The 13056-nt window shown below is 45.0% G+C and overlaps 1 protein-coding gene across 2 annotated transcripts in view; it reads right to left on the minus strand.

Moving 5' to 3' along the window:
- Positions 1–1876: 1876 nt before the first annotated feature.
- The window catches only part of KIAA0930, a 62428-nt gene continuing 51248 nt past the window's right edge, over positions 1877–13056 (minus strand). For both annotated transcript variants that reach the window (XM_081958418.1, XM_081958417.1), the window contains exons 5-10: positions 12481–12582; positions 10925–11065; positions 9226–9420; positions 7759–7921; positions 4160–4315; positions 1877–2675 (exon numbers count right to left, since the gene is read on the minus strand). In XM_081958418.1, the coding sequence (XP_081814544.1) occupies positions 2635–2675; positions 4160–4315; positions 7759–7921; positions 9226–9420; positions 10925–11065; positions 12481–12582 (798 nt within the window). In that variant the 3' untranslated portion in view covers positions 1877–2634. The remainder of the gene's footprint in view (positions 2676–4159; positions 4316–7758; positions 7922–9225; positions 9421–10924; positions 11066–12480; positions 12583–13056) is intronic.

Raw genomic sequence — 13056 nt, forward strand, 5'->3', positions numbered from 1 at the left:
GCAGTGGGAAGACAGTTTATCTCTATTAAAGCTAACTTCAGACTTGGTTCCCATCACCTGTTTAATGAGTATCTGTTAAGACCATAAAATGGAGTCAGTAGATCGATTTAGCAAGCCCTAACTTGTATGAGGTTGAATTAACTCTCCCAAGTCAGTGGTGTTGCAGGCCTAACAAAACCACATCAATTGTTCCCTTCTTCTAGCTTCTAGATAAATTGTTCCCTTTTAACTAAACCACAAAGTTAAAGAGCTAAGAACAAGGAGTGGCTTTAAAACCCAAGTCTTTTCCACCTGGAATATACCTGTAGTGAACAAACCACGCCCACTTGCCCAGCCAATGGGTAAGGGGCAGGTGAATTCAAATCGTGCTGAGAAGACATCTAGATTAGGTATCGCCAACCTTGGTTGCTTGTGGACTTCAACTCCCAGAATGCCTCAGCCAGCCATGCATGGCTGGCTGAGGAATTCTGGGAGTTGAAGTCCACCAGTCTTGAAGTTACCAAGGATGGTGAACCCTGATCTAGAAATAAGCTTTCTTTGAGGTGAATTGCTGGTTGGGGATTCTGTAATCTCCCAAGGAGGATTTTTTTTTCCATCCAAATGGAGATTTTGGATTAGGACAGGTCTTTAATTAGTAAAGAAATCTGAGTAGATTAGTAGCAAAGAAACTATAAAGGGATATATCACATTATGGTCAAGATATGATAAGCCAGAATTGGTGTAGGATTAAAAAGAGGGCATCCATGAAACATATTTTTTTAAAAAGCGTGGGTGTTGGGTCATGTAATCCTGGCTGCCATCTTTAATGTTGCACGTATACCCCTCCTCCCATGCATACACACACTGGGCAAGCCTCACCCTAATCCTTGTGTGGTTCATTTTGAGTTCTTTTTAAAGGCGTGCACACACGTTCATATCGGAGGTGGTATTCAGTAGGTTCTGACCAGTTGTGGAGAACCGGTAGCGGAAATTTTGAATAGTTTAGAGAACTAGCAAATACCACCTCTGGCTGGCCTCGCCCCCATCTGTTCTCTGCCTCCCGAGTCCTAGCTGATCGGGAGGGAATGGGAATTTTGCAGTATCCTTCCCCTGCCATGCCCACCAAGCCACGCCCACAAGCCACAACATGCCCAAGCCACGCCCACAGAACCGGTAGCAAAAAAAAATTGAATCCCACCACTGGTTCATATGTAAACAGGCTGAACTTCATCTTGTAAACACGCACCCCAAAACTGTATTATGCATTTAAAATAAAAGTGCAAATCCGCCAAAGATGAGGAAGCAGGACGCCTGATATCTCCACCAAATGCTTCTCCTTTTAAACAATTAAATGAGAATCCGTTTTTAAAAATCATCATCATCATCAGTGCATGTGTTTTCAGGAAAGTAGTGAAACGCCCTCTTCGACTCAACTATGCTTTTATACATCTTCAGACACGCGTACAATAGAATTTAGTGACGATGGCAAATCCACAACAATGGACTCTGCGCTTCCTCTAGAATTTTGCTGCCTCCCGTCCTCCCCAATCCTAGAAAAACATCGGGGAGAGCGTTAAATTTAAGAACGAGTCTTCCGTTTACTGAGAAATCACAGCAACACACACACACACACGCACATACACACATCAGTTTGAGGGGAATCATTTTGAGCAGATGGGATAGTCAAAAAAGATTTTGAGGGGTTTTACTTGGATTCATTTTAATTTCCCAATTTGTCCAGGCTGAGGTTCCTCTGTATTTTCCTTCCTGACCTCCAGTTAGCGCGCGTTCCTCCTCCTTCCTCAAAATCAGAGGCCGCCATATAGTGGAAGACCGACTGGAGGCAAAATGGACACTTTCCTACAATCTCAACCCTTAAGACCTTTTGGGGGGGGGGTTGTTTGCTGATCTTTGGTAGGTGAAGATGACGTCTCAGAAACCATCCGTGCTACGAGGCTTTGAAAATATATCCCTTTGAGAGGAGGAGGGAAGCCTGACCATCGGATTCCCCCACTAAGGTCCTCCACGAACATCTCTCATCCCCCCCTCCTCCATCTTTAACTTCCCCACGGATGTTATGCTACGTTGCGATCCTATCCGATGAAAACACCTACAGAAGAGGATTTGCTTTCTTATGCCCATGGAAAAGACCAATGCTCGTTGATTCACCCAGTATGAAATCCTGTTCAAGGTATATAAAGATGAATGCTTTTTGTACAGGTTGGTTTCCAATTAGGAAAGTAAACGCTAACCGATGGTCCGTCAAACATCGTTGCCGTTCTTTTCATATGCAGCCCCTACTTCTGAGATGGTGGCGGGTTAATTTTGTTTCCCCTTGTTTCCTTTTTTATTATTATTATTATTTTTTCCGGGAGGTTTTTTTTTTTTTTTTTGCTTTAGAAATCTTCTAGCAGTTTTATCTATAAAGAAAGACGAGCCAGTTCTGGTTCTCTTAAAGGGGAGGAAAGAGCAAAAGAGGCACTTCTTGATTGGCTGGTTATTCCTAGAGATCCCTTTTGTTTTTGTTTGTTTTTTTCAGAGTTATGTTCCTGACACAAGTGGAGACCATGTGACAGAAGACAGCAAGAGATAAAATTTTTTTGTTTTTGTTAGGCACTTGGCTGCGAGTTTTCCAAGGCAGCTCCCGGCTCTTGGCTAGGACATCAGAATCGGTTTCTGTCGCACCTCCAGAATATCTGGGCAAAAAAACACACAAAAAAATGGATGACAGAGAGTTAAATCGGGAGCGTTCTGACCTAGGATTCCCCCCAAACCACGAAGCAGTCTCCTTGTCCCGACAAAAACCCCTTGTATTCATTGACTGTGAATTCTTCTCATTCCCATCCAGCAAAGTCTTTTGAGGGAGGATTTACAGTCACGGACCTTATCTGGCTTGGAGAGCTGCCAGGATGATATCTGCAGAACTTGGCAAGGAGTCATGGAGAGACAAACCAATTAAGCGAACTAGTTGTCTCCTGCAAACTCCACTCCCCTTTCGCTCCTCTTTTTATTTCCTCTGGGAGGCAGGGGTGAAATTCAGCGGGTTCTGACAGGAGAACCGGTAGCGGAAATTTTGAGGAGTTCAGAGAACTGGCAAATACCACCTCTGGCTGGTCCCAGAGTGGGGTGGGAATGGAGATTTTGCAGTATTCTTCCCTTGCCAGGCCCACAAAGCCATGGCCACAGAACTGGTAGTAAAAAAATTTGAATTTCACCACTGCTGGGAGGAGCCATTCATCATCCACCTGTGGCCTTACTCCCAAGTTGACCGCTGCTCTTTAGCTGTTGTTAAGACACCGTTTTCTGGAAATATCTGAAGGTGTTCCCAACAGCGTTTCTGACTCATAGGAAGACCAAGTTGTGCAGGCACAGACGTTTGTAGAAACATGCTAATATCTGAAGGTGAAAGATGTCAGATGAAAGAGCAATGGGTACCAGGGATTGGATTTTCTCAATGGCAATTTGCAGAAAATTTAAGAATCTGCATTGAGATTTGGAAGGGAGGCAGGGAGGGAGGAAGGAGGGAGGGAGGGAAGGAATGGGCGGAAGGAGGCAGGGAGGGAGGGGAGGAGGAAGGGTGGAAAGAGGAGGAGGGAAGGAATGAATGAGGGAAGGGGAGGGAGAGAGGGAGGGAAGGAAGGAATGGGCCAGGGGAAGGAAAGGGAGGAAGGAGGCAGGGAGGGAGGGGAGGAGGAAGGGTGGAAAGAGGAGGGAAGGAATGAATGAGGGAAGGGGAGAGAGAGAGGGAGGGAAGGAAGGAATGGGCCAGGGGAAGGAAAGGGAGGAAGGAGGCAGGGAGGGAGGGGAGGAGGAAGGGTGGAAAGAGGAGGAGGGAAGGAATGAATGAGGGAAGGGGAGGAAGGAGGGAGGGAGGCAGAAAAGGAAGGAAGGAGGGAGAGAAGGGAAGGAGAGAGGGAGGGAAGGAAAGAATGGGCCAGGGAAGGGAGAAGGAAGGGTAGAAAGAAAAGGAAAGAAGGGGAGGAAGGAGGGAGGGAGAGAGGGAAGGAGGGAGGAAGGAAGGGGAAGGAAAGAAGGAAAAGTGAAGAGATGGAGTTTTCAAACCCATTGGTGGATAAGCAGAGGACAAGCACCCTTGTTCCATCCTCTTTATTCATGCCAGGAGATAACACACCTAAGGAATTTTTAAGCAAGTAGGAACGGAAAAGCAGAGCAGCCTTACCAGTTAAAATCCGATGCAACGGCAGCGTGACGTAGGTTAAGTGTGCATAGAGGAGGAAGTTTTCATCCGTTCGATTCAACTTCAGCCAAGAACCCACAAGAGAGCGTCCGGTTCCAGACAACGACCGGGAACGTAGGTTTGTTGCGTTATGCAAATCTGTCAAGAGAGAAGAGGACCTCAGGAAGGGAACCGATGCAAATGAATTGCCCTCAATGAATCAAACCAGGTGGCCTGGTTAGTTCTGTGGGGCATCTGTGGGGCATCACTGCTCAGGGCAAAGGTCAAATCCAGGCCCTCCAGTTCACTGTCACATTTAACAGCAACTTGCTTCATTTATGTGGAGAGTGTTTGAAAGCAGACCCACCAGTATGTCCTTAGTTCCATGATTCCCCCCCATTTTTCCTAATTATCTTTCGGATAAAAGACAGCACCCTTGAATCCTTAATAGGGGAAGGGGGACTTGAACCCAGGATCTTTCACTGTAACTGCATTCAGTCTTCCACTGATTGTTCCCCTTCCCCCTTTAATGCGTTTTTATGGCAACAGAATAAAAGAAAAATACCGTATTTTTCAGAGTATAAGACGCACCAAGATTTTGAAGAGGTAATTTTTTAAAAAAGGTTTTTGCACTCGGCAAACCTCCCAAACTCTCTGCAAGCCTCATTTTTTGTGAAAAACGGGGCATGCAGAGAGTTTGAGAGGCCTGCAAAGTGCTCCTGAGGGCTGGGGAGGAGGGTAAAAACAAGCAAAAAACGGCCCATTTTTTGTTAAAACGGGTCTGTTTTTTGCCCCCAAAAAGGGCATGCATAGCCTTTAGAGTGCTCCTGGGGGCTGGGGGGCAAAATCGACCAAAAAATGACCCGTTTTCTGCTTGTTTTTGCCCTCCCCAGCCCCCAGGAGCATTTTGCAGGCCTCCCAAACCCTATGCACATCCATTTTTTTTGAAGGGGGGGCTTCAGGAGGCCAAAAATGCTATATTTAATGTATAAGACGCACCAAGATTTTCACCCTTTGGGGGGGGGGGAAGGTGCATCTTCTACTCCGAAAATACGGTACCCATAGTACTTTTAGTTGGAGGAGGAGGAGGGTTATTCAAACATTCATGCATCTCAGCAACCTCCTGCTGTAGCCGTGATGGCTAATCTATTCCATGCATGCCACAACCTCTCTGTGGGTATGCAAGTCATTGCCCCAGGTCAGCTCCACAGTACATGTGCGCGGGCCTCCCACTGACCAGTTGGTTTTGGGTCTCTGTTGCGCATGGAGAGACACGTGGGAAATGCTCATGCATGTGTGTGCAGCAGGGGGCGCCTGCGCCTGCAGGGGGCGGGTCGCGCACACATTACATTATGGGTGCATTACGGCGCTCGGTGCCGAAAAGCTTAGCCATCACTGTGCTATAGGCCTTCTCAAACAGGCAGGCAGAAGGTCAACTGAGAGGTCTTGACGGCATCTGCCAAACTTTCTGAATTTGCTATGAACTCTGACTTTTTTCAGACCCCGACATTCTCTCTAGGAGTCCTCCCGTGTTGAGCAGGTAGTGAGAGCAGCTAGCTACCTCCAAACATCAGCCCATCACCAGCTATCTCAAGATTTCTCAATAGACATTAGCACCAATGATACTAACGTTTGTATCGTTTAATAAATACTGGACAATACAGCAATAAAATATTACGGCTGTGTGGTACTAAAAGTCATCAGAAGGTGTTGTTTTGGGGAAAGCTGAAGCTCGGCCATGCCCTCAGTTGGGCACTGAAGACTACTGTATAAAACCATTTTCTGAAATAGTGTTGTGGCCCACCATATGCCAGCAGAGCTGGCTGCAGATTCAGACAGTGAGGAGGTTGGAACGTGGGCCAGTCCTGGAGTCTGGGGAGGGCTCTGAGGAGTGTTTGCATCGGAGGCAGAGATGGGGCCAGGGCCATCCGACAGTTATCAGCTGCCTTTGGAGTCAGACATCAGTGGGGCAGAAGAACAGCTGGAGCCTGTTCCCAGTGTGCGCATGTGCAGAGCTGCCAGGGAGAAGGGAACAGTTATGGAACGAGGGCCGACTCGGGAGTAAAGGCACAGGTGGATGGTGAATGGCTCCTCCCGTAGGGAACAAAGAGGAGCAAAAGGGGAGTGGAGTTTGCAGGAGACAATCAGTTTGCTTAATTAGTGTCAAGATTTGTTCCTGACTCTCAAGAGACTCCTTCCCAAGTATTTTCTTGTACAGCGTTGAATTTGGAAGATATCGGCCTGGCAGCTCTCCAAGTCTAATAATGTGGTTGTAAATACACCCTTGAAAGACTGTTTGCCAGGACTTTGCTTGATGTGAATGAGGGGAATTCACTTTCGCTTAATAAAAAGGGTTTTTTGTCGGGACAAGGAGTCTGCTGCGGGATTTTGTGAAGCCTAGGTCAGAACAAACAGGAAGAAAGAACAATGACTTGATCCAAAGCATTGCCCTCTCCAGGAAGTTCTTGAACCAAAAGAAACTGAGGGATGGTTCTTGGTTGCTCTGGTCAAATTGATTTCGGCGAATCAGTTTACACAGAGGAGGGCGGAAAATACCACATCAGATGATTCGTTTCCATTTGATAAGATCTCTGCAAAAATATCCAGGAGAGTTTAAAATTTAATAGAGGCTAATTTTTTTTTACTTGCAAGGAAATAAAGTTGAGCAGAGATTTTTAAGTGTGTGTGTGTTTGTGTGTGTGTGTGTGTGTGTGTGTGTGTGTGTGTGTGTACAGGTAGTTCTCGACTTATACCACAATTGAGCCCATTTTAGCAAAATTCAGAAGCACACGTTGAATGTGGACAGTTTGATTCCTCTCCCATTTTCCCTGGGAAGGAAACCCAAAGTACATTGAGAGCCTTCTATTGTGGCCCACCAGCGACCAGCAGAGCTAGCAACAGAGTCCGGCAGTGAGGAGGTTGGGGAGGAACAAGGGCCAATCCTGGGGGTTGATGAAAGCTCAGACGAGGGCTCTGCATCAGAGACAGAGAGGGAGCTAGACAGCAGTGAGGCAGAGGAACAGCTGGAGCCTGTTCCCAGTGTGCGCATGCACAGAGCGGCCAAAAGACAAGAACAACTAAGGAAGCAGGATTGACTTGAGAGTAAAGTTTGGAGGTGATTGGCCTCTCCCATAGGAAAAAAAGAGGAGCAAACGGGGAGTGGGCTTTTGCAAGAAACAATTTGTTCCTTCGGCCATTTCAAGAGTGGAAAGTTCTGTTTGTGACTATAAGAGACTCTGTGCCAAGTTTTGCCTTGCCCTTCGTTTGGAAATTAGTTTATTTGTCAGCTCTCCAAATGAGATAAGGTTCGTGTTGATAAACATTCCTCTGAAAGACTGTTTGCTAAACCTTATGGACTGTGAATGAAAGGAATTCACAGTCATGCAAACAAAAGGAGTTTTGCCGGGACCAAGGCTCTGCTTCTTGCTTTTTAAGGAAACCTGGGTCAGAACCCTTTCCAACAAAAGCAAGATACAGAAAAGGCAGAAACATCCATTCATCTACTTCCCTCCTTCCTGACTCACTGGGCCTTTAGCACAGTGCCAAAGAAAGGGTGGTGCCCACCCCAAGTTCAACCAAAGGGTTCTCCCCAATTCTCGCACCTCCATCTTCATCGTCCCGAAAGAATTCCTCGCTGTCGTTGGCCGAGTGGGATTTCTTCATCTCCGCGATTCGATTTCGGGTCACCTTCCTCTTGAGGGACGGGGAGAAAAAGGAAGGGCGGCTGTTGCGTTCTGGAGTTGGAGGGGTGCTGAAGGACGTGACCTTAGAAGGGGAGACAAAAGAGCCAGAGGTGAGAAGCAACTGAGATTTATATTGATTGTCTTTCATAGTATCCAGCACCGGTTGCCCTCGACTTACAACAGTTCATTCAGTGGCCGTTCAACGTTACAACAGCACTGAAAAAAGTGACTTAAGACCATTTTCACACTTACGACCATTGCAGCATCCCCATGGTCATCATCATATCATCATCATATCATCATCATCTTTTAATGACCCCATAATCCATTGCAGGGTGGAGTTTGGGCAACTGAATGGATCTAGCAGAGTGTTTAATGGCCAGATGCCCTTCCTGTCACCAATGCGGAATTTTGTTCAGCAGTTATATTGTAAAGTTGTAAAACTCACTTAAGAAACGTCTCACTTAGCAACAGAAATGTTGGGCTCAATTGTGGTCGTAAGTCGAGGACTACCTGCATTGTCTTCTAACTGCAGACGAGTGGATTAAAAAAAACCAACTCATTTCTGTTGTTGTTATTATTATTATTATTGATTTATTTGAATGGTTCTATCATTCAAGGTGGCTTACACTGTACCTTTGAATGTCCTGAATAAGCCAACTTTCATTTATGGACACTGATCCATCAGTTGACTCTGTTTGACAAGGTTCCCTAAAATATTCAGGTGTTTAACTCAGAAATGACCAACTGGCCGTCTTATCTGCTGTAGTTGTCTCTGGCAAGCTTTCTAAGCTGAATGGGAGTGTAGCTGAATGGCATGCTGAAATTGCCCGTCATAAAGCCAAGCCATCGGCTTCCACTATTCTGAGAACTCGCCACGTCACACTGCTGTCACATGATGTTTCGTGACATTTTCCCCATTTGCGGAGCTCGGGTGAGGGTGGCCTCCGTGTGAGGCATCTGGCCAGTGGTGGGATTCCAATTTTTTTACTGCCGGTTCTGTGGGTGTGGCTTGGTGGGCATGGAATGGCTTGGTGGGCGTAGCAGGGGAAGGATATTGCAAAATCCCCATTTCCTCCCAATCAGCTGGGACTCAGGAGGCAGAGAATAGATGGGGGCAAGGCCAGCCAGAGGTGGTATTTGCCGGTTCTCTGAACTACTCAAAATTCCTGCTACCGGTTCTTCAGAACTGGTCAGAACCTGCTGAATGCCACCTCTGCATTCGGCCCACGGGCCGCCAGTTTGACACCCCTGCTCAAGGCCAACAAAAATGGCAACAAATGGCAAAGACCTTTGTGAGACAACATGACATTGCACTGTCTCCAATAACATACTTTATCATGAAAGGAGAGAAAGCAGAGAATGCCATTAACAGAGTTAACTTACTCGCTCATGCAGCGGTGAGCCTGGGTTTGAATCTTCTTCTGTACCGTAAGGAGACGTGTCACCCGTGGAAACGCGACCCACTGCCATTTCCGCATGTCCTTTGGCCTGAGGCCCCTTCATACGCACAAACTCCATATTATTGTATTTATAAAAACCAAAGGACATTCTCTGTGCCATTTTCGCTGCCACGCTCACCTGCAAAGGGGAGTCAAAAGTCAAGCCCCTGCATCATCGACATGAACTGCCATGAACCTCTTTCAATTCAACTTTTCCATGGTGGCGCAGTGGTTAGAATGCAGTACTGCAGGCTACTTCTGCTGACTGCCAGCTGCCTGGCAATTTGGCAGTTCGAATCTCACCAAGCTCAAGGTTGACTCAGCCTTCCATCCTTCCGAGATGCGTAAAATGAGGCCCCAGATTGTTGGGAGCAGTATGCTGACTCTGTAAACTGCTTAGAAAGGCCTGTAAAAAGCACTGTGAAGGAGTATATACCGTATTTTTCAGAGTATAAGATGCACCGGAGTATAAGACGCACCAAGATTTTGAAGAGGCAAATTAAAAAAAAAACTTTTTGCACTCTGCAGACTTCCCAAAAAGTCCCTTTTCATCAAAAAAAAGGGCATGCATAGCCTTTAGGAGGCTTCCAGAGTGCTCCTGGGGGCTGGGGAGAGCAAAAACGAACAAAAAATAGGCCGGTTTTTTGCTCATTTTTAAACCCCCCCCCCCCCAATAGCACTCTATAAGCCTCCTAAAGGCTATGCATGCCCTTTCTTTGACAAAAAAACGGGCTGTTTATGAGAGGTCTACAGAGTGCAAAAACGTTAAAAAAAATTTGCCTCTTCAAAATTTTATACTCCGGTGCATCTTATACTCCGAAAAATACGGGATTTCTTTGTTAATACAATTTCCCTATTTCACTCCTTTGCTTTCATTTCTAGTTTTCATATTTATTCTCTAACCATTGATAAAATAACTCCCATATACTGCAATAGTCAGATTCTTTCTTTTCTTTAATTGCAAGTGTTAATCTATTCATTTCTGCACGTTCTAATATTTCTCCTTACTTCTAGGTTGCTTCTCTTATTCTGCACTGTGCCATTTGTGCTACAGGAGGACACCCCAGGTCTGACCTGGTATTTAATGTCTGTACAACAAATCCGTTTTCTCCCATCTTGCTCAGTGGAAGAATCGCTGTCTTGTTTTAAGCAGGTGAAATGATTTGAGGAGGGATGGAAGGCAGCAAGGTCCTTCTTTCCCTGTTATTATTCAAAGTAAGCTTCTGACTCCTGCTCCACACACAGAAAGCCTTTCTGGTTGGCCCCATGTTGTTTGTCTAAGACAGGGTTCGGCAACCTTAAACACATAAACAGACACAAAGATCCTAACCCGAAGCCCCCTGTTCAATTCTGGAGCCAACTGGAAATCCTGTTCTCCCACCAGAGAGTCTCCTCCTAGCACGGCGTGCTTTTCTTTTACCGAAAGCCCTATCAATTGTGGAGCTGACCGGAAAACCCGCCCCTTGCCATAGAGTCTCCTCCACCTGGAACGCTGTGCTTTCCCCCCCTCCCAACCCTCTCAAAATTGTGGCACCACCCAGCGACAGGGAGCCACAGCAGAGGAATGAAAGAGACACATGCAGCTCCAGAGCTGCAGGTTGCTGACCCCCTGGTCTAAGAGACAGCATCTGAAGGAGACTCACCCTATTATCATAGACCTTCTTGAGGGCCTCATAGCGGATGGATCCCTGGAAAATAACGCCTTGGAAAGTGTTGCTTTTGTCACTGGCCACCAGCTCCACGCAAACCATCTCGCCTTCCCCTACAGTCATGTCATTAAATACCTAACGAGACATCCAAATAAACCAGAGAGAAAAATAAATAGCGGTAGAGACACTCAAGGCCATTTCTCATTGTCTATGGCTAAGTCACAGATGACACACTGAGCTATTTAATAGCAGTGCAAGAGTCTGTACCAGGAAACCAGATTCTCAGCAAAAGGTCTGGGGGCACACTGAATCTTCTAACCATTTTTTGCAAAAAGTAATTTTATTATGGAAAAAAAAACCATCCCTAAGCCCCAATTTCCTATAATTGACTGCAATTTAAACCACCAAAGGTGATTTAGATCAATGTTTTTCAACCTTGGTCATTTTAACATGATTGGACTTCAACTCCCAGAATTCCCCAGTCAGCCTACCTGGCTGGGGAATTTGGGGAGTAGAAGTCCAAAGATTTTAAAATTACCAGGGTTGAGAAGCGCTGATTTAGATAAGTGAAACAGTGTGAAAAGGCAAATTCAGAATCAGAATTAATACTAGGGATAAAAAGGATATTTCATGTATCTTTACACCATTTTCCCAAGCCTCTAAAATCAGCAGTTTTGTGATATAGTCCAAAAATTTAGCCTTTTTTAAAAAAGAAAATAAGGTTTAAATGTAATATTTGATCAAACTGCAAACAGCATACCTTTATGTAGCAATGTTTTCTGCCAATTTACAATGGCAAATTTGAATTATAAATAAGCAGACCTACGGATCTATGATCTGAACAGCACTAAATGCACCATTAAATTTTTTAAAATTATTATTCTACAAATACAACTAGAGGAAAAAAGGAGAAAAAAGTAAAGAACCTTTACCAAATTTGTTATAAAATTTCAAAATAACAATAGTATAAATTTTCCATATGAAAATAACTTATATCATTCTGAAATTTTAAGTGTATATAAGTGTTAGATTAGGTAAAGGTAAAGGTTCCCTTCACACATATCTGCTAGTCATTCCTGACTCTAGGGGGTGGTGCTCATCTCCGTTTCAAAGCCGAAGAGCCAGCGCTGTCCGAAGACGTCTCCGTGGTCATGTGGCCGGCATGACTCAATGCCGAAGGCGCACGGAACACTGTTACACGTTAGATTACAACCTCATAATGAACAACTGTTACCAATATGACTCAAGTCATAAATTATAAACTGACATAAAGAAGTTGCAGTAATTCATATTTTATCTGGAAAATTTGATGAGTTGTAGAAATCATGAAAAATTGAGTGTCTCTATTTTATGTTAGGAAAAACCCAATCATTGGATGTGTTATAAACCCATTTGGGGAATCCCCATGATTTCAAAAATTTCCACATTCAGTTAATCTCGACATACGATTAATTTTTTTAGACATGAAGTTAATTTTTATAATGACACACACTCCCCAAACGTCTACATTCTTCTACACAAGGGACCTACTCTAAGGAGAGAGGACCTACCTCTTCAAAGTTGTCAATCATAAAAAATATGTTTGGATAGCTAATCTTCGATTCCTCGCCCTTGCTGTCCATGGGGTGTTTACTTGGAGATGCAAAGACTTGCTGGAAAACACCATTTGGAAAATATGATATAGCTTGCGATATATACATAGTAGGACGTTCAGCTACGAGCACTAGCAGGAGAAGGAAATGCTAAGTTGATTGTAAACCCTGGATCTTCCATGGATCGATCAAGTGAACAAAGTGATGTTACCCGTCAGATTATATCTTCTGGCATTCTTCCCATCCTTCCCATCTTCTGGCATTCTTCCCATCCTCAGCTTTAAAGGAGGACTTGCTAACATCTGGAACCCCTGTCCACCTGCTTTTTCCGTAAGGATATAAAGGAAGAAATTGGGGAAAACGTTCTCTGAAGACCCCACATTTTCAACTCAATCCTTATGCCATCTTCTCCAATTATACTAAAGTGAATCCTGTTCTATTTTCAAAGAGTAATCCTAGTGACTATTGTGACCTAGGCTTCCCCAGCAGCATGAAGCCGAGTCCTCGTCCCGAGAAACCCCTTTTATTTAATTT

Source organism: Natrix helvetica (assembly GCF_964273705.1).
Source record: "Natrix helvetica genome assembly, chromosome: 6".
Classification (NCBI taxonomy): Eukaryota; Metazoa; Chordata; class Lepidosauria; order Squamata; family Natricidae; genus Natrix; species Natrix helvetica.